Source organism: Fundulus heteroclitus, chromosome 5, assembly GCF_011125445.2.
Source record: "Fundulus heteroclitus isolate FHET01 chromosome 5, MU-UCD_Fhet_4.1, whole genome shotgun sequence".
Taxonomy (NCBI): Eukaryota; Metazoa; Chordata; class Actinopteri; order Cyprinodontiformes; family Fundulidae; genus Fundulus; species Fundulus heteroclitus.
Genome location: NC_046365.1, coordinates 8663109 through 8687744, shown reverse-complemented (window position 1 = coordinate 8687744; position 24636 = coordinate 8663109). Strand labels below are relative to the sequence as shown.

Sequence of the window (24636 nt, the reverse complement as noted above, 5' to 3'; positions counted from 1 at the left end):
GGAAAAAAACACTTTTTTTATGTCTGTCCACCTTTACAGTGATTAATCTATAAATTATGTGCAGTTAGTTCAGCCAATTTTTTCAGTGAAATGGTACAAAATACCAGAGAAGGGAAGCCATTTGTTACATTTACTTTACTTGACTAGTTTTACAACACTATACATTTTACCTTTTCTTTCTTGAGAACTATAATTTCTGCATGTTAAGCAGTTATAGTTTTATGGTGTGAAAAGGTGAGAATTGAAAAAAAACAATTATGGTAACATTTGGCATTTTTTATTTACAGGAAGAAACAGAAACAAAATATGTGAGGATAAACACCTCTGTGCCAATCCTCCAAATATTTTTTTATTGAAGGGGACCTGAAACCAGCCTTCTAGCTAAACAGGGCCACCATCGTCCTCCTCCTTCAGTTGCTGCCCATCCAGAAGGTCCATGGATGGCCACAGGAGATAGAGGTGCTGCTGACCCTCTACTGGCTGGCCCGCAGTGAAAACAGCTTGCCAGTAAGATCTCCTACCTTCTTGTCGTTAAATAGAGCCAGCAATGACACACAATTGATACATAGATTATATAAATTGGATAGAAGATTAATATATTTGGTACAGGTCTAGTGGAGGCACGCTACAACAGACACCACGCCAAGGCTGATTAACATCATTGAACGTGCCTTTGGTGGTCTGAAGACACGGTGGTGTTCTATCTTCTTAAGGCATTGGAGGTCCGCCCGACGTTTGCCCAAAAAGTAATCGGCGCCTGCTGCATCCTCCACAATATTTGTATAGAGGCAGGGGACCAGCTACGTGGAGGATGAGGAGGTCGACCCAGAGGAGGATGACCATCCAGCGGCTGAAGACAGGGAGCTGCTCCAGCTGGCTGCATGTTTAAGTGAACATGACTACACCTGACCTAACGTAGATCAGTTCTAGTCATGTTCACATGCTGCTTCATTTCATTTTTTTTCACCACCTGTAAAAATACATAAAATAATGAGTAAATTAATTTCCATTTTAACTATTTTTAATTTTAAGTTTATTGGCATTGTCTATTTGCATGAGATCTTAATAGGAGTTATTTCTTTGTTTTAAACCATGTTAGTAACTGTTAATAATTTGTTGAATATATTACACCTTCAGTCTTTTCCAAACATTAAACATTTGTATAAAATAAATGTCTGTTTTTTCATATACTATTATTACTATTGTTTCCCTCTTTCTCCTCTCAATTATCCGTGTCCTAACTCAGAATAAACTCACTTAGATAGGAAAAACATTTATAGAATTTATTTATTTTATATGCTGCTGTCGTCCTTGGCAGACATATACAATTTATTCCAGCAAGTATTGAGTTAATAAAGCAACACACGTCAGTCAGATAAACACAAAACAAATAAATCATAACCAGCAGTATTATGCACACTACTTTTTATTAAAATTACGCACTAACTCTGTAAACAGGCCACATAGGGAAGCTTAAAAGTATAATGTTCTCGCCTCAAACGATCAGAAAACTTACTTTTGAACAACAACAGCAGCAGAAAAAGAGAATTTTTTAACTTACCGCTGTGAGCTCTGTTTGCGCTGTCTCGAATCAAGCTGCGGCCGCGGTGCATTCTGGGCAAGCGGTCAGTCTGAAGAACGCACAAGTCTGCTCTGATGCATGCTCGATAAAGAGGGCGGGCGAGAACAACATCCGGGGAATTCGTGCGTTCTCGATTTGGCGTTCTTGGGTATTGGAACAGTGCTCGGGCTGAGGCTGATGACGTATCACGAGCACACGAGCACACAAGAACGCTCAAGAACGCATATTGAGAAACGGCCGTAGTCTCCTCAAGTCCATTCTTGGCAAGAACACAGGAATATCCGACTTGACAAGATCGCGAGCATGCAGAACGTATATCTGTGTATTGGAACAGAAGCGTATTCGTTTACTCGTGACTATGAGGTAAGATCACTGTCAAAATAAATAAATTGTACATAAAAGCACAGCTGTGTGCATATTAGTCAGAAGAATAAACATTTGTAAACTCATAATAATTTAAATATCATTCAAAAGATACAACATACAGTTTAAATAGTTACAACTTCAATAACTAATATATACAAATTTCAAGTTTAAATTTTGGCTATATTCTTCATGAACACAAACAGCAGCGGCTGTTTGAGAATACAAATTTTTTTCTTTGAGAATACGAATTCACAACAGTGGTTTGACATCACAGTTTCCAAGACTGGTTAATGGAGCACAGAGTGCAAAGATAAGTGTGCGTTCTTAATTTAAATTAATTTAATGAATTTACTGATTATTTAATGTATTTTTACAGGTAGTGAAAAAAATGAAATGAACCAGCAGACCTAGGTTAGGTCAGATGTAGTAGCCATGTTCACTTAACCATGTAGCCAGGTCTGCTGGAGCAGGAGGCAGCTTCTAGACAGCTTCCTGTCTTCAACCGCCAGATGGCCATCCTCCTCTGGGTCAACCTCCTCATCCTCCACGTCAAGCTGGTTCCCTGCCTCTGTACAAATATTGTGGAGGATGCAGCAGGCAGTGATTATTTTTGGGGCAAACGTCAGGCAGACCTCCAGCACCCTTAAGAAGATGGAACACCACCGTGTCTTCAGATCACCAAAGACACGCTCAATGATGTTTCTCGCCCTGGCGTGATGTCTGTTGTAGCGTGCCTCCACTTGACCTGTACCAAATATATAATTAACTTGTAATTTGGGTAATATGCTGATAAGTCTTAATCTTCTATCCAATTAATATAATGTATGTATCAATTGTGTGTCATTGTTGGTTCTATTTAAGGACAAGAAGGTAAGAGGTCTTACTGGCAAGCTGTTTCCCTATAGGATGCACCACAGGCCAGCCAGTAGAGGGTCAGCAGCACCTCTATCTCCTGTGGCCATCCATGGACCTTCTGGATGGGCAGCAGCTGAAGGAGGAGGATGATGGTGGCCCTGTTTAGCCTGAAGGCTGGTTTCAGGTCCCCTTCAATAAAAAAATATTTGGAGGATTGGCACAGAGGTGTTTATCCTCACATATTTTGTTTCTGTTTCTTCCTGTAAATAAAAAATGCCAATTGTTACCATAATTGTTTTTTCAATTCTCACCTTTTCACAGCATAAAACTATACCTGCTTAACATGCAGATTAATATTGTTCTCAAGAAAGAAAAGGTAAAATGTATAGTAAATGTAACAAATGGCTTCCCTTCTCTGGTATTTTTACCATTTCACTGAGAAAATGAGCTGAACTAACTGCACATAATTTATAGATTAATCACTGTAAAGGTGGACAGACATATAAATTACTTTTCCTTTCTTAATGATCAATGCTGTGAAGGTCAGTAGATTCAACAAAGTAGCTTAACCCTACTGCCATACTGTTATATATTCAAATATTTTCATTTTAATTAGGCTGTCAATCTTAAAATGCCTACCAGTTGGCACAGATAGGATAGCAAAGCCTGCCTTCTGAGCCTCCTCTGCCATCAATCTTCTCCCTGCTCGGATTTGCCTCCTCAATTGCGCCACCTCCTGTTCAGCCTGCTGGTAAAGCTGACCAACGGCCAAAGCAACAGCAATATTGCTCGTATTGCTCATTTTGCTTCTACAAAGAGCTGATCTTTTTAAAAGATTTAATCGCCTCTACAACTACGACCAGTACAACTCCCAACAAAGAAATTCCCACTATTGCGGGTTTATACCCACAGTTCTGTAATATTTAAAAAAATAATAATTTAAGCTTTTTAGATATTAAAAATATTGTTTTAAACATGTTTTCAATAAGATATGATGGTGTAGTGCAGGGGTTTTCAAATTCATTGAATGTGAGCCTCCCCTTGGAATAGGTAACCCCCCCCCCCGCCCAAACACAAACATACCACACACAGGTCTCTGCAGTAAATGCATCTTTCTTTTGTGTTCCTGGAATGCTGTGATTCATAAACAACTGATAGCCCGATAACTGTTTTTTTTTTTGTTGTATTTCTTTGAACAAAGTACATTCATAAAAAAGGCCTATTCATAAAATATCCATCCAAATATTTCCATTTTACAGGCTACTTTTACTGAGGCATCACAGACAGAGGGCCTAGTTTGTAAATGTAACTGTCATTAGAGCAAATTCATAAACGATTGTTTTCAACACCAGACAAACTGAACTTAACAGACGGCAATGTCAAACTGAACTCACGTCAACAGAAGACGTCAACTGAAATAATAATAATAAAAAAGAAAACCTGAATTTAATAGATGTCAACATATTCCATATTCCGATTTAATTTTTAGGCTAATTATACACAATTTAGACACTTTGTTTTTACCTTTTGTTAAAGTGCTTTTTAAATAACCATGACAATGATAATGATTATGATCAGAATACATTTTTGCATCACCTCCCAGAAGCTGGAAGAAAAGACAAAACTATTTTTCACACCTCACTTAATAACTCTTAGTAACTCTAATATTTTAGTCTTAACATTTTAGCCTAAATATTTTAGGCTAAAATATTAACTTTTTATTTGTTTCTTTTTTTTTCTTCTATCCCACGGTTATATTTAGTAATTTCCGCCCAAGGTGATTGGCTGGTGGAGAGCACAGTTTTTGAAGTTGTGAGCGCAGAGCGAGTGCACAGCTGGTGTTGTGCGTGGAATGAGCGGGTGTGCACGAGCAAAGTCGTGCGTGAGCAGAGATGGAACTGAGCGCGAGGACAGTAGGTTGAGAAGAGTTTTGCAGAGTTGAGCCCGCGCCAGACCGGTTTTGAGCGTTGAGAGTTGTGTCACTGTGCGCTTGGATTGGTTTTATATTTTACTTGATGTGTAAAATATTCTCACATTCCCCATCTGGGACAGCCTATTGTTGTATAGAAAGACCCTTCACAGAGTTAGAGCAGCATAATTTTTCTCATTAATTGAGGAGAATAAAAATAATCTTAGATTTCTCCTCATTACAGTTGCCAAACGTACTCAGAGTCAAAGCTCCGTTGATCCATCCATTCCCTTAGCTCTTAGCAGTAACAACTTTATTGGATTCTTCATAAATAAAATTGATTCCATTAAAAATAAAATAATTGGCATCCTTCCAAACATGATTACCTCATCAGAGGCACTATTTTAGACATGATTAATCTATCCTTGGTAAATGGATATGTACCACAGGCTTTTAAAGTAGCTGTTATTAAACCTTTACATAAGAAACCATCTCTTGATCAAGAAGAGTTAGTAAATTACAGACCTATGTCTAAAATTCTTGAGAAAGTAGTTGCTAATCAACTATGTGAACATTTAGAAAGTAATGACCTACTTGAGGAGTTTCAGTCAGGCTTCAGAGCTCATCATAGCCCTGAAACAGCACTGGTGAAGGTCACCAATGATATTCTCATGGCCTCAGATACTGGAATTGGGTCTGTACTTGTCCTGTTAGATCTCAGCGCTGCATTTGAAACAGTTGATCACAATATTCTCCTACAAAGACTTGACCATGCTGTAGGGATTAAGGGGAAAGCATTAGGTTGGTTTAAATCTTATCTGTCGGACAGATTCCAGTTTGTTCATGTTAATAATAAATCTTACTCAAACTCTAGGGTCACCTGTGGAGTACCACAGGGTTCAGTCCTTGGACCAAATCTCTTTACTATATACAGGACTGTCTCAGTAAATTAGAATATCGTGAAAAAGTATACTAGTAGGCTATTCAACTAATCACTTGAATCGTCTAATTAACTCGAAACATCTGCAAGGGTTTCCTGAGCCTTGAAAAACACTCAGCTTGCTTCAGTAAACTAAATCACAAGTATGGGGAAGACTGCTGATCTGACTGCTGTTCAGAAGACCATCATTGACACCCTCCATCAGGAGGGTAAGACACAAAAAGAAATTTCACAAAGAGCAGGCTGTTCACAGAGTGCAGTTTCAAAGCACATTCACAAAAAGTGTGTTGGAAGGGGGAAATGTGGCAGGAAACGCTGCACAACCAAGATCTGGCACCTGCCCACAGTGCCAAAACCACCAGTAACGGGTGTACTGACCATGGCATTACTGTCCTTGATTGGCCGGCCAATTCCCCTGACCTGAACCCCATCGATAATTTGTGGGTTATTGTGAAGAAGAAGCTGAAAGACGCCAGACCCAACAATGCAAATGAGCTAAAGGCCGCTATTGAAGCATCCTGGGCATCCATAACACCTCAGCAATGCCACAGGCTGATTGCCTCCATGCCACGCCGCATTGATGCAGTAATCTGTGCAAAAGGATTCCCAACCAAGTACTGAGTGCATTAATGGACATTTTCAAATGTTTGATTTTGTTTTGCTGTTATAATTTTTTTTACTTGGTCTGAGGAAATATTCTAATATTTTGAGATAGGATTTTTGAGTTTTCTTCAGCTGTATGCCATAATCAGCGATATTAAAACAATAAAAGGCTTGCGATATTTCAGTTGATTTGTAATGAATCCAGAATGTATGACATTTCATGTTTTTTAATTGCATTACAGAAAATAAAGAACTTTATCACAATATTCTAATTTTCTGAGTCAGTCCTGTATATGCTTCCGATTGACAAAGTTATCAGACAGCATGGGATTAATTTCCACTGTTATGCTGATGACACTCATCTATATTTATCCATAAATCCTGATGAATCCAATCAATTACTTCAACTGCAGTCATGTCCTGATGACATCAAAGCTGGATGACTTTAAATTTCCTGCAATTAAATTCAGACAAGACAGAAGTTATCATCTTTGGACCAGAGTCCTCAAAAAATAAACGTATTAATCAATCACTTAATCTGGATGGCATTAACTGGGCCTCTGGTAATAAAGTAAAAAATCTTGGTGTTAATTATGACCAAGACATGTCATTTAAATCCCATATTAAACAGGTTTCCAGAGTTTCCTTTTTTCCCCTCAGGAATATCGCCAAAATTAGAAACATTCTGTCCAGGGGTGACGTTGAAAATCTAGTCCATGCATTTGTTACTTCAAGGCTGGACTATTGTAATTCTTTACTATCAGGAAGTCCATAAAATGCAGTTCAAAGCCTTCAGCTGATCCAAAAATGCTGTAGCAAGAGTTCTGATGAAAATCAACAAGAGGGATAATATTTCTCCAATTTTAGCCTCCCTTCATTGGCTTCCTGTTAAATCAAGAATAGAATTTAAAATTCTTCTTCTAACATATAAAGCCCTTAATAATCAAGCTCCATCATATATTAGAGCTCTGATTACCCCGTATGTTCCTAACAGAGCACTTTGCTCTCAGACTGCAGGTCTGCTGGTGGCTCCTAGAGTCTCTAAAAGTAGAATGGGAGGCAGATCCTTTAGCTATCAGGCTCCTCTCCTGTGGAACCAACTCCCAGTTTTGGTCCGTGAGGCAGACACCCTGTCTACTTTTAAGACTAGGCTTAAAACTTTCCTTTTTGACAAAGCTTATAGTTAGAGTGGCTCATGTTACTCTGAGCTACCTCTATAGTTATGCTGCTATAGGCTTAGGCTGCTGGAGGACATCAGGGCATATTTTTCTCACTCTACTGAGTTCTACTGTTCTCTAGTTTTGCATTGCTTGTTATCGTTTTAACTTTTTGCCCTCTCTCTTTTCTCTTCATAGTAGGTACACCTGGTCTGGCGTTCTGTTAGCTGTGACATCATCCAGGGAAGACAGATCATCTGCTATTACCATCTAATGTAGAACAGATTACTGGATCAATGTGTGCTTCTGTCCTTTTTTTGTCTCTCTTGTTGTGACTCTGCTCTGTCTTCTGTAACCCCCAGTCGGTCGAGGCAGATGACCGTTCACACTGAGCCTGGTTCTGCTGGAGGTTTTCCTTCCCGTTAATGGGGAGTTTTTCTTTCCACTGTCGCTTCATACTTGCTTAGTATGAGGGATTGCTGCAAAGCCATGTATAATGCAGACGACTCTCCCTGTAGCTCTACGCTTCTCCAGGAGTGAATGCTGCTTTTCAAGACTTGATGCAATCAACTGGTTCCCTTATATAGGAAATTTTTTACCAATCTGTATAATATGATTGAATTTGACTTTGTAAAGTGCCTTGAGATGACATGTTTCATGAATTGGCGCTATATAAATAAAATTTAATAAAAAAAATTTGTCATTTAGTAAATAGAAATACTTTTGCCAATCCTGGCCGACCCAAAACAACAAAAGTTTGGTCTGGTTTAATATTAGAAAATAAGAAAGAAGCGTGGCTTTTCTTCCATTGATGTAAATATCTGGTTTGACCTGTATCTGAATTCAGTCAGCACAGATGTAATGGCCTTTATTTCCCATAGTCCCCATCATCACTATACTCATCTTTAGCTGTTTGTTTTTGTTTTTTTGAAAATGAAAAGGGTGGATATAGCTAAAGCAGGAGTCGTCCAGGACTTCCTGTTACAGGAAGGCAATATGTGTGAAAGATAATGTAACCGGAAAAAAATTTGGTTTCCAGCGTGGAGCTTTTGTTACACATTAGGAATGTTATCAACAGCAAATCACTCCCAGTAAGTGTTCTGCATCTCTTACTCTGTGTGTATATCACCTTGTGGGAATAATTAGCAAGATACTGTTTATGGATCTCAGCTGTCCTTGGACATATGATGGCAAATCCAGGATGTTCTTGAAGGGCTTTGAGCAACGGCACAAAATATGAGGGGAGCCAATGGGAAGCACATGGGATAAACCTGCAGACGTTTTGAAACAGCAGCATTTTACAAACAAGAATCATGATTAGTTATTAAAAATGTGCTCATCATTTATCTGTCAAGACTACAGGATGCAATGAAAAGGAAGCAGTTGATAGTTTACATTGTGAAGTTAGTATTTTGCCAGCAAACATTATTGCGGCTGAATGTGTATCCTTGTTGTCTTTACATACATTCAGCGCTCCCCATTACTTCTATCCTGAAAAAAAAAACACTGATGCTGAGTATAGATATTTCTTTAATAGTTTGGTTCCTTTTTGTGGATTTATGATTAAAGGTTTTACGAGTTTTTTTTCTTTTTCAGTTTATTGATACTGCAGTTGATGAAGCCTAAAAGTGGTGCTCATCTCCTGCTCATCAGAATTAGATTACAGCAGAAAACTAACAAAATTCCCCTGGCAGCACTTGGGTAGACGCCTTTTATCAATTATGTTTTTCTTTCAGACGGGCTGCTGCACCATGAACATGTGAACGTCTTTGACAAGGACCAAACTGTGGGTTTTTTCAGAGAATCTCTAAAACAGCTGCTTTTCTATGCTTCCCAGTTTGCAGATCCTCCCTCCTGAGCTGTGCTGCATCTCTGATGAACGTTCTTCTGGTCAGGGCAATCAGCTCAGATGGAGGTGTAATGTCTTGATGAGTTTTCTGTGAAAAATGGAAAGCCCAGGGCAATGTTTTTATAACCTAACCATGTTGAAACTTGTCCAGAACTTTCTCTCTGAACTCTCTGCCGTATTCATTGGTTTTCATCAAGTTGTTTGTTCATCAATGTTCTCTAACAAACCTTCACAGAACAGTTGAATCTATAGCAGGATTAAATTACCCACATGGACACCATTTAATTATTGGGTGACTTCTGAAGACATTTGGCTGCTCTTGATTGTGGAAAAACAAATGAATGGAGATCAACGCAAATGCACACCACTCTTTCTCAAAACGTTTTTAAAATGTCTATACATTTTCTTCCATTTCACAATTATCTACTATCTTGGGTCTATTACAAAAAGCCTAACTTAGATCAGTGCTAACTTAGGTCTAAAGCAATCAATTAATTGTGCCAGCACATTTCTTCTGAGCAAAAGTAATATCAGTGTTTTGGAGCAGCCCAGCCACGACTCTGACCAGAATCTGAATCTGTGAAGGGAGCCAAAAATTAGGGTGACAGAAAGGAGGCCTTCTAGCCTCAAAATCAATGGAGCTCATCACCAAACATACATGATTAAAATACCAGTAGAAAACATGTACAATAAAGAAAAAGTCAGCAATCATAAGGGTTTGGTTGATGTAAGGACAACAAAGACTTTTCCGTTGATTATTGGGAAGGGCAGAAATAATATTTGACATGACACTTTATAAGAAATATATAAGTGTAAATTTTTATTTTCAAAATCATGACTCATTTCACATTGTTTTAGTTTTTGTAAGATGCCTGCCTTCATTCCCCCATCTGAAACAAATTTCACAATTGGTTGAAAACACTTTTAAATGTAGATCTGCCAGTTCTATGAATAGTTTTGGACTTAAATGTGTTTCCTGTCAGACTTCGTCCTTTAGGCCTCCCAGAGACCCAAATGTCATTTTCCTGACTTATTAAAAGAGTGCAACACGTGGCAGCAGATGTCACATTTAAACTCAAGATGTGCTTACCATTACATTCTTACATTTAAAATGTGTTCTTAGAATATTACTGTTAAAACTACAGAGAAACATATATTCAATCTATGGAGAAAAAACACTTTTCCCACTTCACCATAATAAGAATATTAAAATAATTTAAAATATCTATTTAACTGTATCCTGTCCGTTTTTATATTATTATTAATTATTATTATTATTATTATTATTAGCTCTGAAGCAGACGTTGGAAGTATAACGTTTTAAACAATTCTCAATTATTTTAAATGAATGGAGCAGGATGGCCTTCTGCAGCACAACACCTCGTTTCAGATCATTTGCAAAAACCTGCTGAAAATACTCCGTAGCTGTCCCATGCTGAAACAGCGAAACACTGAAACAAAGCTTCACGTAGAAATTGACGTTTTAGATTTTAATTCAGCAAATGCATTAACATAATCACGAGGCTCTGAACAGCTGGTCTCCCTAACTCTAAATCTTTAGAAAATCTCATACCTTGCTGTGAGTTTTTTCGTTTGGCAGGTTATATCTTTCTTTATTCGTTAACTATTATTAAATGTGAACATTTTCCAATGCCGAAACACACGAAACAATCTACGTAAACTTGTCAATTTAAAAAAAAATTAAACGATTAAATTGTTATTAATAAATTTGGTCTTTTGAAACGCGAACGCCCACCAGCCGCAGGTGATCACCTTTGTGACCAGAAACTCGATTTGTCACTTCTTTGGTGTTGAAAAAAAAAAGACAAACATTTATCCAAGAATATATAGCGTTTAATCCGAATACAGCAAAACTACTCTCTCTAATCGTCGTTTCTTTCAACCCTAAATGATTCCTTGTCGCGCGTGGTTTTCCTAAAGTAGTTTGTTGATTCTCCAAAACAATACAAAATGTCCTCTAAACAACAAATATGCTGTTTGTTGCTGCGAAAATGCTGTATTATTATTATTATTATTATTATTATTATTATTATCATATTGTTATGATTACTACTGTTATTGGGCTGTTTATTTTTTGTAGGTTTTAGACCGTGTATTTTGTTAAAACATTTAAGCTTGATTTTAACCATTTCTGAAATAGCATAAATTGTGAATTTTGAATTGTGGAATTTGACTGAATTCAAACCGCACACAATACATTTATAATGCACCAGATTTATTTAAACCGACACTAGTGTGAGACATCAGTCAGGTGATGGCGCACCCTGCAGCTCCTAAAGCGGACTGGCTGGTGTAGAGGAGGCTCTAGTCAAATCAATGCAAGTAAAAATCCTGATCTTACAACAAACTGGGGGGAAGTTTTAAGGGGAGAAATGGCATCTGGGGGGTCGGGTAGGAAGGTAATCCGTGCGCCGAGGCGGAAGGAAGGAGGAGGTTTGGCGCTATCGACGGGGATCCTAAGTTCCAGTGTTCAAACATGAGCATTGAGCTCCTGGAGAGGAGCGAGGAGAGCGCTGGCACCATGCGGCCCGCAGGTGGGATCCCGGGACAAACCTGGAGTCGTAGCCGACCTCCTGAGCTCGCTGGGGGGCTTGGATCGAGACAGTGGAGTCCGGGGCCGAACGGGGCCGGGCCGCGGCGCTCCTTCAGCGCGCCCAGACAGCGCTGCCGCTTGAAGCGTTTCCTTCGGCGGAGAAAGCTCCCGTTGGCGAACATGTCGGCCGACAGGGGATCCAGCGTCCAGTAGTTCCCCTTCCCCGGATTCCCGGGCTCCCGTGGCATCTTCACGAAGCAGTCGTTGAGGGACAGGTTGTGGCGGATGGAGTTCTGCCACGCGGGGAACCTCTCCCGGTAGTAGGCGAAGCGCTGGATGATGAAGTGGCAGATCTCGCTGAGCGTCAGCCGCTTCTTCGGGCTCTGGAGGATGGCCATGGTGATGAGAGCGATGTAGGAGAACGGGGGCTTGGAGGCGGGTCTGCTGCTGGGAGCGTCCTGCGCGGGGACTGCGCCCTGGGGAGCGACAGGAGCGCAGGAGGACGCGGCTTGGCCCCTGAGCACAGAGCACTGCGCGTCCCCGCGGTCGGTCCGGACATCCACGTCAATGTCCGTCTCATCCATGGGTCTGGGGTCCAGGGTCATGGTCCAGAGGGTGGCCTGTGGAGGGACGGGGCCCCAACAGGCGAGATCAGAGCCCGGCTAAGGGTACAGACCCCCCTGCTCCCTCGTCATTACCATGAGCAGACCGTCTGACTGCATCTGACGGCAGCCAGCCTCCCACTCCACACATCCTCCCTCCTTTGCCCCCCTAGAGAGCTGCGGGCACGACCCAAAATACTAAGAGCAGACAGAACGCCTTCCACCTGCCAGAGAAACACTAACTCAAACGCTTCACCTTTACTGAAACATTTCAGAAAGCAGGCCTGCTTTTTTTTTTTTTTTTACTTTTATCCACATAACATTTCACCCCCTTTATAAACTGGCTACCCAAGTTTATCCTGGTACATTTCTGTAGGTTTGTTTAATATCAGCCGTTCTTAAAGGAAAATGTCCCGGCCTTTGCCTCAGCAGTCATTATTAGCTATGGGAAACATTAGAAAGAAATACTGAAAAACAACTTTTTCAAGCACAGTTCTATTTTTGCAGTGCATGTAAATATACTGAATAAATGAGTTTGAATAGAGTTTTACTGCATTCAAAAGCATTGTTCAAATCAGAGTAACGTCTCTCCTTCTTCAACTTCCATGTACTTTGAGATTTTATATAATAGCTTTTTTGTGTTGTTGCATTTTTATACATTGCAATGAAATATGTTCTCTGCATTACACCCATGGCTTGGGGAGCTGCGGGACGCCACTGTGCGGGGCCCCACAGAGCATTCTGGGTCTGAGGGTCTTGCTCAGGGACCTTGGGGAGCAGTTTGAGGGATTCCAACCTGCAAACCTGAAGCATTCCCAGGATGCAAGCATCCTGCTCTGGCTAAAAGTCCACAGCATCCTCCATATAACAAACAAAAAATAAACGTGGAATAAAAATAGACGTGTCTCAATTTTTTCCCCTACAAAATAAAACTAAAAACTGAAAAGTGTGGCAGGTTTTTTTTTTTTTTTTTTTTTTTTTTTTTTTTTTTTTTTTTAATTCAGCTGTCCTCAATCAGTTAGAACAAGATTCTGCCTCAGTTTCAGAACTTTTGGGTTACGTCTCTACCAGCTTGCACATAAAGAGACTGAAGCGTTTGAACAAGCGTTTTTAAGATCAAGCAGATTGGAAGAGCTCCGTTGGGTTTAGGTCTGCTCTGGGTCAGATGAACCTCCTCCCCCAGAATCAAGCCTTTTGCGGAGCCCAACGTGACTTTGTCCAGGATTACTATATTCAGCTTTATCCATCCTCTCTGAGCCGGCTGAAGGAAAGCCTCCTCAGCATGATGCTGGTAAGTCCGTGCTCACCAGCAGGATGGTGTGTTCAGTGTGATGCGCAGTGTTAGCTTTCCACCACACGTTGCATGCAAGGCAGAATGTTCAGCTTTTGTCCCATCTTATCAGAGAACCCTGTCCCACATGTTGTCACAGTCCCTTACATCATGGCAAGCTGCAAAATTGACTTATTTTCTATTTATATTCAACAATGCCTGCCGTTCCACCAGGTGTGTAGAGGGCACAGCTAATCAAGTCCCATCAACAGACTCTCCCACCCGAGCTGTGGATCTCTGCAGCTCCTCCAAGGTTACCATGGCCCTTGTGGCTGCTTCTCTTATTAATGCTCTCTTTCTCTTGTCCGTCAGTTCAGGAAGACGGCTTGTGTCTGGGCAGGTTTGCAGCTGTGCCTTGCTATTTTCTCATGTTCAAAGCCTGGAATATTGTTTTTAACCTGCTTTAAATGACTCTACACGACTTTCACCTGAACCTGTCTGCCACCTTCCTTGGTGATGCCATCATATAATCATTTCACTAACGTGAAACCCAACAAGGCACTCAGAACACAGCTGGATTCCAAAAATCAGATTACCCACAGAAGATCTATCATTTTGGTCTGACATGCCTGCACCTGATATTATTCTATTATTATAGAAAAGCAGGCTGAATACAAATGCAACTGGACTTTTACGATTTTTCTCTGCTAGAAATAATACACTTTTAAGAGATTACATCCTGCAAATTTCATTCTTTAAGCCCTTATATACATTTTGTTGTGTACTTGGAGTCTCTAGGAGTGCAGAAAAGTTGAATATAGTCTCTCCAGGTGCTGTATAGATATCTTTATATTCTGTTTAGGTCATATTTTTCAAGCTGTGCAGTTTTCTCCATTACGTTTTTGAACAATCATGTCACAGTATTTGCTGCGGACATACTAAACAAGGTCATGGACTTTCTGGATGAACAATTTCATGATGCTGCCGCGACAAGCGAATAGGTGAAAATATTCAGTTCTTGGGTGTATTGAGCCCAAGAATACTGCAAAAATGGCCGAATAGGGTGGAGTGCAACGCTGTGCGTCCTGGAGGAGGGTGGGGTGTGAAGTGCCTCCTTTGCATTTAAAGGGACAGCACCAAAACGAGCTGATCTCAGACGCACCTCAGAACAGAGGTAAAAGAGGGGAATGTGGGTCAACAGCAACGAGGAATTCAGGCCACACACTGAATGGTTTTAATGAGGCAAAGGAAGCCATTAAAAGCCAAAGTCAGCTTTCTCACAATTATGTGCTGCATTCTGTTGGTCTCATTCCACTGACTAAACGTCAAAGTGTGCGTATGCAACGTAACAAAATGAGAAAATGGGTCAAGGGGTGGGAAAACTTTTGCAAAGCAACGTAAACATGATCACTCGGGTCACGCAGTCAGACGTTTGCCTTTGAAAGGAGCATTTACTCCAACCCCGTCCTTCATTAGTGTTTGTATAAACCATTTGGTTTACCGCTGTGTTTAAGGGACGGCAACAGGTGTTTGTTTTCTATATGAAACCTGAGCGGGGCACATGGAGCTCGTGAAGCTGCCGCTTGTTTTCCGTTCTTGGCTTACACGGCGCTCGTTTCCGTCAGCGTCCCTCTTTCCTAAATGTTTTGGCACATGGCGAGAGAGGAAACCGCTGAAGACGTAATCCGTCTTGATACGAGAGAGCTGCGCCTGCATCAAGCCGTTTGAGGCCACCCACTTGGACGGCGGGGGAGAAAACTGTGGGAAGCCTCATTATGGAGAATTTGTTACCTCCAGTGTAATCTGTGCACCTCTGGAAAACCGTCATTTGGTTCTGTAATCACTGTAATTACGGCGGCGGATTCGTGTCAGCTGTACAGGCTTTATTTACACACACCACACACACACACACATACATGAAAGAACTCGGGGAAACTCAAGATGTTTCGTTTTGAATTTGAACACACAAAATAACTGCTTTTCTGTCAGAAAGAACAGGAAGAAATCAGTGCACAACATGCATTTGGTACAATATTCTCTTAAATACAACAACCCAAACGTAAAACAGAACTCACAAATACAACAAAAAAGGCAAAAGAACCCACTGGGTTTAGCAGACGGTGTCAGAGGTAGGAAACCGAGGCTAGATGACGCAGGGCAAAACCTTCAATCCCCTCATGAGTGAACGGTTCAATTCCCACACAAAACCTCATCCAGGCAAACATTCAGATGCATAAGCTGGGAACACTGTTACAAAGAGGGAGTAGAGAGAAATTCTTATTATTTTTTCCCTTTCTTAAGCACTCTACTACTCTGTTTTCGAGTTCAGCTTTTCTTCCGCCCTTCCTGTTTGTCCAGAACTGGAAACAAGTAAATAAAGAAGCAGCAAACGTGGCCCTTGATCTCACGTGTTCATAGCTTTTGTTAAGGGGGAAGCTAAAACGCGACACTCGTGTGCTCTCTAAGAGTGATGCTTCCGCTGAGCCGAGGTGAGTCTCACAAAGTTTCCACACCTGATGCAGAGCGAGTTGGAGTTGCCCTCTTTCCGGGGGATGTGCCAGCACTTCACGCAGCGCACCCTGTACTTCTTATACCTTGAAAAAAAATACAACAAAGGAAACTTCACGCTATAGATTACACACCAATCCCTACCACAGGGTATAGTTTTATTACATTTGTGCAAAATATGTACGATTAGCCTTAATATAAAAAGGAGAATATTATTGTTTTAAGACTAAGTATCTCCAACTGTAAAACAGAAGCTACCTTATGCCGCAGGCGTTACAGAGAGGAGTCCCGTCCTCGGCGTCCCTCCACATGGGCGTCTTCCTGGTGCAGCAGGACGCACAGACTTTGCCCTCTGGTCAGACACAATTAAAGCCTCCGTTAGCTTTGTATCACAGAGGCAATGAATAATCGAACAGCATCAGTTTCGAGCTAAAATAAAACTACTTGTTACAGCACAGAACATTTTGGGATTTCTTTGACCCATCAGTGACCAACGTGCTACACCATATAAAGTTGACCTTAACATGAAAGCAAATGTAAAACTAAGAACGTAAAGCGTGTTAAGTCCTAAAATACTGTGACTCAGAATATAGTTTAAAAAAAAGGCAATATTGGTTCGACATAGAGAATGAACGCTTTAGTTGTAAGGGCTAACTACGATGGTTACTTATTAAATTTACATAACCTTTATGTTTCATTTTATGGCACTTCACAAACAACTGAATAAAAGTTGCATCAGCAGCAACATTAGAACCACAAAGATTTAGTGATCAGGGTATGTGAGAAAAACAAAGTATTTTACTTGTGAAATACATATAGAGTTTATCTTTGATTTAAATCAATTGATATTGGATATGAACTAGTAAAAGTATTTTTAAGTTTACCCTTTGCCAGGGAGCGAAACCAAATCATTGATAGAAAGCCCTGACTCAATGGTTGCCCCATCTGACTTTTGGACATACTTTTAAATTAAGACGGGGTTCTGCTTGAACCCAGTTGCCTTCACCAGGTCCGGCTGTCTGTTCTTTTCAACAGAATAAAATGTTTTATAATAAACCGAACATTTCTGTGGTTTTACACTGATTGCACCACCTGACACTGAAGGTGTGCCAAGCAGCCTTTAAAATGAAAAGGAACGTTCGGGAGAAAACCTACAAACCTTTTGGCCCGACCATAAAGCCCAGTTGGGTTCCTTTACATGACGCTGCCTCCTGCCCTCAAGGTTAGCTCTCAATTTCCCAATAAAAGCCCAACATTTTCAGCTCTGCAACCCTGACATGTGAAAACCTACAGACCAAATGCAGGACCAAAGTTTTTTCAGTTATTGCAAGCACTTTAAAACTATTGGTTTTAGTATAATATGGATCATCTGAAGGCCTTCAGAAATAAAATCAGACCATGTTTATAACCATTAAAGCTTTTTTTTAATAAGTGTTAATTTGCCCCACAGGCAGTTTTACCATCCGACAGTCAGGAGGCTGAAGCTCTCAAAACATGAAAGCATTAATGTTGTTTGAATGCAGTAAAACTCTATTCAAAGTCATTTATTCAGTATATTTACATGAACTGCAAAAATAGAACTAAAAATAAGAAAATATTTCTTGAAATGAGAGTATTTTTCTTTGATTTGAGCAGGTAAATAAGATTATTCACCAATAGAATAAGATTTTTACACTTAAAATAAGAACAATTCATCTCCGTCATCTTATTTCAAGTGCAGAATATTTAATTTTCTTATTTTAGGGGTAAAAATACAAATAATCCCATTGGCAAATAATTTTATTTACCTGCTCAAATCAAGGAGAAATACATTCATTTCAAGAAAATTGTACTTATTTTTAGTTCTCTTTTTGCAGTGTGGCATCAAGTGATAACACAAAATTAAGGAAATAATACATTTGAACACAATAGTATGTGAGTGGTGTTCATGATCCGTTACTAGTATCTAGCTAGAACAGCAGCCAGGCCTCCCTTGTGTTAAATGCTTCAAGAAAACCAAAAGCTCCAGTCAGAGATGAGAAATCCTTTTATGTTCCGAGAACATTAACTTAGTAATTAATTGTGTTTAGAAAATGCATTAATATCTGGAAGCTTTCTCTAAATCCCCCCCATGTTTGGATGACTACTTCGGTCACTCTTGGCCTTCTCTCGGTGAGCTTCAGGTTAGTCACCTGAAATAGTTTTCCAGCTGCCCTCAAGGAGCTCCCAGAGGTAGTGATAAAAATAAAGAAACGATTCAAAGAGACGGTGGGTCCAAACCTTTGACTGCTAGAGCAGTATTATTAAATCAAAGGGTGAAACACTGATCGTTCAGGCTGTGAAAGGTTAGTCGTTTACTTGTCTTTGTGTTTCAGGACCTGAAGGGACATTTAGAAAACTTCCTTGTCTGCTGGCTTCTGTCCCAGCATCGGGTTGATCCTGATTAGTAGTCTGAGTGTGAGTTAAAACAGCGTAGACTCGTGCTTTTAGGAAAGATGCATTAGTGAAGCTCACATTAGTCATTTCATTTATACCAGAATATTAGGTTATAAGGGACTTAAAAGAATGTAAAGTCTAGTGGCGCCCCCTAGTGGCACCAGTAGACTTTTGTGTTTTACTTCGGAGTTTACCAATGAGATTGTAGTGTTTGATATTTAAGTTTCAAACTGCTGTTAAATCTGCTTAAGATTCAGATGGCACAACAATTTCTGCTGTAGCCTGCTATGGTCTTTACAAAGACTACTGCACATTTTGCATCTCCACCTTTCCATTAATTAATCGGCTCAAACTAAAAAGGGCCTCTTCCCTAGGGCGCTTTGTTTTAGCTTCAGTAGAAATCAGATAAAGCAAACCTGAACATGATATTTGATGCATACATTAGGATAACCTTGTACTTTCTTATTTTTTGTTGCATATAAAGCAACCACCTCTATGGAAGCATTTTTTGTTCTTTAATATCAGCTCCACAGTTGTGGAATAATCTGCCCTAGATGTCAGGCAGGCCTCCTCTCTTTCCTTTCAGAGTTTAAGACTCTTCTTAAAGCACTTACCTTTAACAATTTTAACTCTTATTTTTCTATTCTAGCTTGTCTGTGCTTTACTTGTCTATTTTAGTTTTACTGTTATTTTCAGTTGCACGTACAGCACTTTGACAAGCTTTGTTATTTTAAAACGGTTTATTAATAAAGGGGGTATTCTATGGTATGTAACAGTTAAATTAAGACAAAGGTTTACATGGATTAGTTTGCCTGCTTTAGACTACTTAGAAGGTAAAACAAAAAAAGATAAAAGTCAGAATACGCTGACCTCCAACCGTCAATCGATTTAAAAAAAAAATATCATTAACCTGATAATAATAAATATTTGTACCAAAGGTTCTGTATTGCAGGCATTACTTACTATTGATATTAGTTGCTTGGTCGTTGTCCTCCTCTGAGCTGCTGGTGGTGGCTGATTTCTGGGAAGTCCGCGCCCTCAGCTTCGGTTTTCTCACACTCCTGCAGAGCTCCTTGCTGTGGTGGACACACGTGCAGCAGACCGCTAGCTGTGCCGCCATCTCAAATTCAAAACACGCTGAGGACCAACACCGAAACGAAGCGGCGCCACCATTACCTGTGCTTTGAGGTGATGAGGAGCCGGCAGCGTTCCCTGCTGTCATCCAGCTCGGCGTCGATCCTGAAAAACACGCCCTGGAAGTCCGGGTCGTGAACGTCAGCGCTGCGAGACGGGTGAGGCTGCTTCCTACGCGTCTTGGTCCTACATTTGTTGCCAGAGAGCTGATCATCATCATCTCTCACCCTCCAAAGCTCTGGTGAGGTGGCAGACGACAGCGAATGCTCAGCCGTGGCGTGGTTTACCTCCAGGGGAAAGCATTCAGGTTTAGATGCTGAGGGTTTGGGGGAGCGGTGGACCCCTGCTGCATCTGAGATGACGGACCCCGGCTGTGACGACAGCAGCCTAGGGGTGAGCTGGGTAGACCAGGTAATGTTTGCATTGTGATCCACTTTTAGCGTTGGTTTTAGCCCATCTATGCACTCCATATGGGCTGAACTAAAAGTAATCTGGGTACTAGCTGATCCCCCCGGGGGGTGTGCTTGCTGCAAATGATGCTTTCCAGTAAACAGACATCCCGTGTCGCCCTCCTGGTTGGACTCTAGCTGCTTGTCATCACTGGACGTCTCCTTGTAACCCGGTGGAGGCCGCGGAGTTTCTGCTGAACTGCGTTCATGCGACGCCTCAGTGAGAGGAGCTCGTTCCTCAGCAGCGTGCGGCGGCCCTCCGCCCTCCAGAGCCCCTCCGGAGCGCCCCGCTCTGAAAGTGTCCGCGGCTCGGGTGGACAGAGGGGACTTTTGGCCCTCGCACAGTTGAAGACCGCCAAGACCGTCTCTTGTGCTCCCCCCTGCTGTTACGCCCGCCGCCGCAAAGGCGGCATTCAAGTGGCTGGCTGCCGAAGCAGACAACCCTAAGCTGAAGCCTGGCTCTATAGCATCTCTGTCATGAAGAAGCCTTTCACAGTGCAGGTTGATCAGGCTCAGCACCGTCCAGGGGCTGGTCCAGTCCCCGCGAGGGTCACGCGAGGTTGAGGCGTCGCCACCGCCGGGACCTTCCTCCGTCCCGTTTTCCCCCTGACTGTACGGCATCACGCAGCACAAACCGCGTCGGTGATAACCACGAGACGACTGAAGCAGGTGCGCGCCCCCGTCTCTTACTACCAAAGGATCCTCCAGAGAGCTGCAAGTAACTCGCTCTGGCTTTCCGGTCATGCGGTCATCGTTTGCCACTTCGTCTGCCTTTTTCTTGTCCAAGAAACCGGCGTGGATCGGTGCTGCAAGCTTGGAGACTTCACGGCAGAGGTAGAAGAGGGCCGGGGGAGAGTCATGGTGTTCCGCTTTGCACTGGTTGTCCTGGTTGGAGGCGGCCGTGCTCATGCTAGGGCCAGGTCTGCAGAACGGGCAAAAACAAGCATGCAGGTAAACGGCAGGCATCACAGACCCCATGGGTTTAACACGTCTTTCCATGCTTCTCTGAGTCTAAACCAACATGTTGCTTAAAGCATGGCCACCATCTGAGCCACTGGAGACATCAACTACATGTTCTCCATCTACAGACGCAGTGTTCCTTATCATTCTGTGTATGAGCGCCCCCACACCTTTCCTGGACAGCCCTTATGAAAGAGCTACCGGTGTTACTAATGCCGTTTACTTTGTTTGCTCCCCCACAGATAATCCAGCTGTTTCTCTACTATCTGGTAGGCACACCCGCCATCTTTAACTCTGTGTACTCAGTTTATCGTTCCCATGGACACGACCCCTAAAGGTGTGCGTCCGTTTTTAGTGGGTCTTCTTGGCTCCTCTTGGCCGTAGTGGATGGACCAGAGCCTGGTTCTGCTGGAGGTTTCTACCCGTCAGGATGGAGTTTAAGTGCAACACATGCAAAGACTTTCAATCTGTCAATATGACTGGATCCATCTTGACGACACGGCAACATTTCTGTAACCTGACTCTCGCCAGATGGATGTCATTCCGTCGAGCTCCAAGCGGCTCCACACATCCTTATGGAGTTGCTGCCGTTGGGGGGGGGGGGATTTCAATGCCCCATAAAACGGACGAGCCAATCAGGATCGCCGGGTGGGATTTTCGTAGAAGTGGCGTATCAGAGAAGCTACTGTTTAGATTCAGACAACAATGGCGGCTCGCTGTGAGAAAGCAAGCCAGGGTTAGCTCCATCGTATTTTAAACACGGCGAGCCGCCATGCTTTACTCGCCCCCCCCCCGTCAGGCAATGCATGTGTTTAGTTTAAATAAGTCAATGTTTGAGAGTGACATAAAGATGACATAAAGGCACGTCAGTAAGGATGACAGGCAAGTGGTTTATCCAATCATGTGCAAGGATTTTTGATAAGGCCCCTTCTTCTGAAATACATCTCCAGTAGAGCGAGTCCAGATGGACGTGTGGAGCTCGGCGGATTGAAATCCCTCTGGCGAGAGTCAGGTTAACATTTCTGTGTAACCGCATGTGAATTTGACCCATTTGAGACGACGTTGGTTGTAAATTGCTGCTGAACAGATCGGACCCCATGATGGAATTTGTTGCTGTCGTTCAGTTCTAAATGTAAAACTTGCATGTGAAAACGCTCTTACAGTCGACAAAACAGACGAAATTCACGTTTCCCTGAATATTTTGATTCACACTAAACCAGGAAAAGATTCTTGATGCAAAAAGGTTCCGTCAAAGGCTCAAGCAGTCATCCACGACTTGACTTGATAATTGTCCAGCAGACGGCCTCCACGAAGAGAGCAGGCGTCAAAAGGCCGTAGCTAAAATAAATAAATGAAATAAAAAAGCAAGCTTGTCAAGAGTGCCGTACCCAAACATATGCTACCCAGGATGCTACGCAAGCATCTTTCAGTTTAACCAGCAGTTTCCAGTGGCATCAGTGTTTCAGTCACAACTTGGATCTGATAAAGATTAGTACGCTGGTCGGACCGACCTGGAGGACCTGGAGCTTAACGACAAAACAGCAAAATACCAGTGGAAGCCTGCAAAACGCTGCTCAGCAACTATAAGAAGGTTCTCATTGCTGGAGCCGATAAAATAATTTCCCACTCATCACTGACAAGAGGAGGAGGAAAATAATCTTGACATGCCATTTATAAAAAGTAAATAAAACCAGGTTATAACTGATCAAAGTTGATCCTCTTAATACTTTTGTTATGTTTTGGAAGATGCCCATTTCATTCCAAATTCTAAAAAAAACTGTTTTCTAGGTTAAATGAAAATATTTTTTAATCTAAAGATCAGCCGGGTGTAGAATTATTCTGGGTATAACTGTACAAATGGAAAAACGACAAAGTGAGGTAGAACAACCGCAGCATTGAAGGGATTGTGAAGATACGTCCACTCAAGAGTTCAGGGCTAGATTCAGACGGTTCTGGCATCAGAGCTTCACACAGATGCATGCAGAACGTTACAGGTTACAGCGGTCACATTCAGCAAGTCCTGAAATGGAAAACAAACAAACAAAGAAAAAAAAGTCTTGGGCTAGAGAGAGAGAGAGAGAGAGAGAACGAACCGGACTGTAGCTCCTCTCTTAAGATAGAATGAAAGTTTTGCATTTCATTTGGAGAAAAAAAAAAATCAAGGTCCAAGAGTCTGAAGGAAGTATGGACAGGCAGATAACCGAAGATGTTAAAAAGGTCCAATAAGAAGTGAAGATTTAGGGGAGCCATGACAGCTGGTGTTGGTCCACTGGGTCTAGTAAGCGGACTACAGCAATTTTTCCACGGTTCCCTCCACTGAAAGGTTTTATGGAGACACCAATTTCATTTCCTAGCAGGACCTGGTATGTGCCCACACTGACAGTGGCAACAGTACCGAACTGGACTGGCCAGCAAGACGAGCCGTCCAGTCCTGGCCTCATACCCATAGGTACCTGTGGAGTATTATCTGGAGGAGGATGACAGACACCAGAACCACCAACAAGAGAGCTAACTCGGCCTTCTTTAACACCCCAGAGCCATATAAGTGTCACTATATTCATGTCTGAATAAAAAAAAAAAGAAGTGATTGGTCCAGTTCAACATTCTCACAGTTCAACATAATTACAGAAAATACGTTTAACAGCAGACAACAGCAGGAACTGGTTTTAAATATAAAAGCCGAGCAAAGCGAAGAAAGGAGGGGGAAAAAAGACGTTCTAATCTAAAACGTTATTCTAATTTAGGGAAAAGTTTATTTTGAACTCACCAGCGAGAACATGAGCAACATAGTATTTTTCGGGGGCCTCGTTTAAAGTGGTGCTGGAACATTAATGTTGCATTTTTAGCGTTCTAGAACGTCGGAGCTCTTTTTTTTCCCCTCGCGGACATTTGTCGCCGCCTCGAACTCACTTTTATGTGTCGCGAGCGCGGAGAGGCCCCCGCGGCGGCACCCATCAAAAGACAGGGCGCCCCAACCTCAGAGGAGCATCACTCCCTGCCGCTGCTCACCGGCTTTCCTCACGCCGGGCTAGTTAGGAATGAAAACTTTTCAGTCCGATGAGTCGGCGCGTTACGACAAAGAGAATTCAGCCGAAATCAGACATCAGGAGCAGATTCCCTTTAAAAAGTAGCTACTGGTAAATCTGGCCCATCACGTCGCTCACCTTTAGCGCCGAACAGCTGCATGATTAACATTGCGCCCGATCTAGTTTAAAACAGCACTGAATTCACATATTGGATGACGTACATGCCCCGTTGGTGTGCCTGTTCAAAACTCACCTTGGATCGTGCAAAATCGCCCTAAAATGTTTAGGAACCGGTGCATTTGTTTGGAATTCAACCCGATTGAACGGAGTGCTGTGAATCAGCCGGGTTGTGGGTCGGCCTGTGGGGGTCACACGTGATCTTGGTTTAGCAGATTGCACCGGCTCGGTGTAAAACGGCAGTTCGGTTTTACCTGCAAGCTGATGTGCAAAGCGTGCA

At 42.0% G+C, this 24636-nt stretch overlaps 2 protein-coding genes across 2 annotated transcripts; both read right to left on the bottom strand.

Annotated features, from left to right (window-relative positions):
* Nucleotides 1–11480: 11480 nt before the first annotated feature.
* Nucleotides 11481–12604, bottom strand: LOC105916131 (forkhead box protein D2). The gene has a single exon (XM_021309488.2). The coding sequence runs from the start codon at nucleotides 12418–12420 to the stop codon at nucleotides 11620–11622; it is 801 nt and encodes a 266-aa protein (XP_021165163.2). The 5' UTR covers nucleotides 12421–12604; the 3' UTR covers nucleotides 11481–11619.
* Nucleotides 12605–15570: 2966 nt separating this feature from the next.
* zglp1 (zinc finger GATA like protein 1) lies at nucleotides 15571–24348 on the bottom strand. The gene is made up of 6 exons (XM_036136613.1): nucleotides 24318–24348; nucleotides 23042–23117; nucleotides 19787–21115; nucleotides 19574–19686; nucleotides 16454–16547; nucleotides 15571–16281 (listed from the first exon to the last, which is right to left on the bottom strand). Exons 1-6 carry the CDS (start codon nucleotides 24346–24348, stop codon nucleotides 16149–16151), a joined length of 1776 nt encoding a protein of 591 aa, XP_035992506.1. The 3' UTR covers nucleotides 15571–16148.
* Nucleotides 24349–24636: the final 288 nt, after the last annotated feature.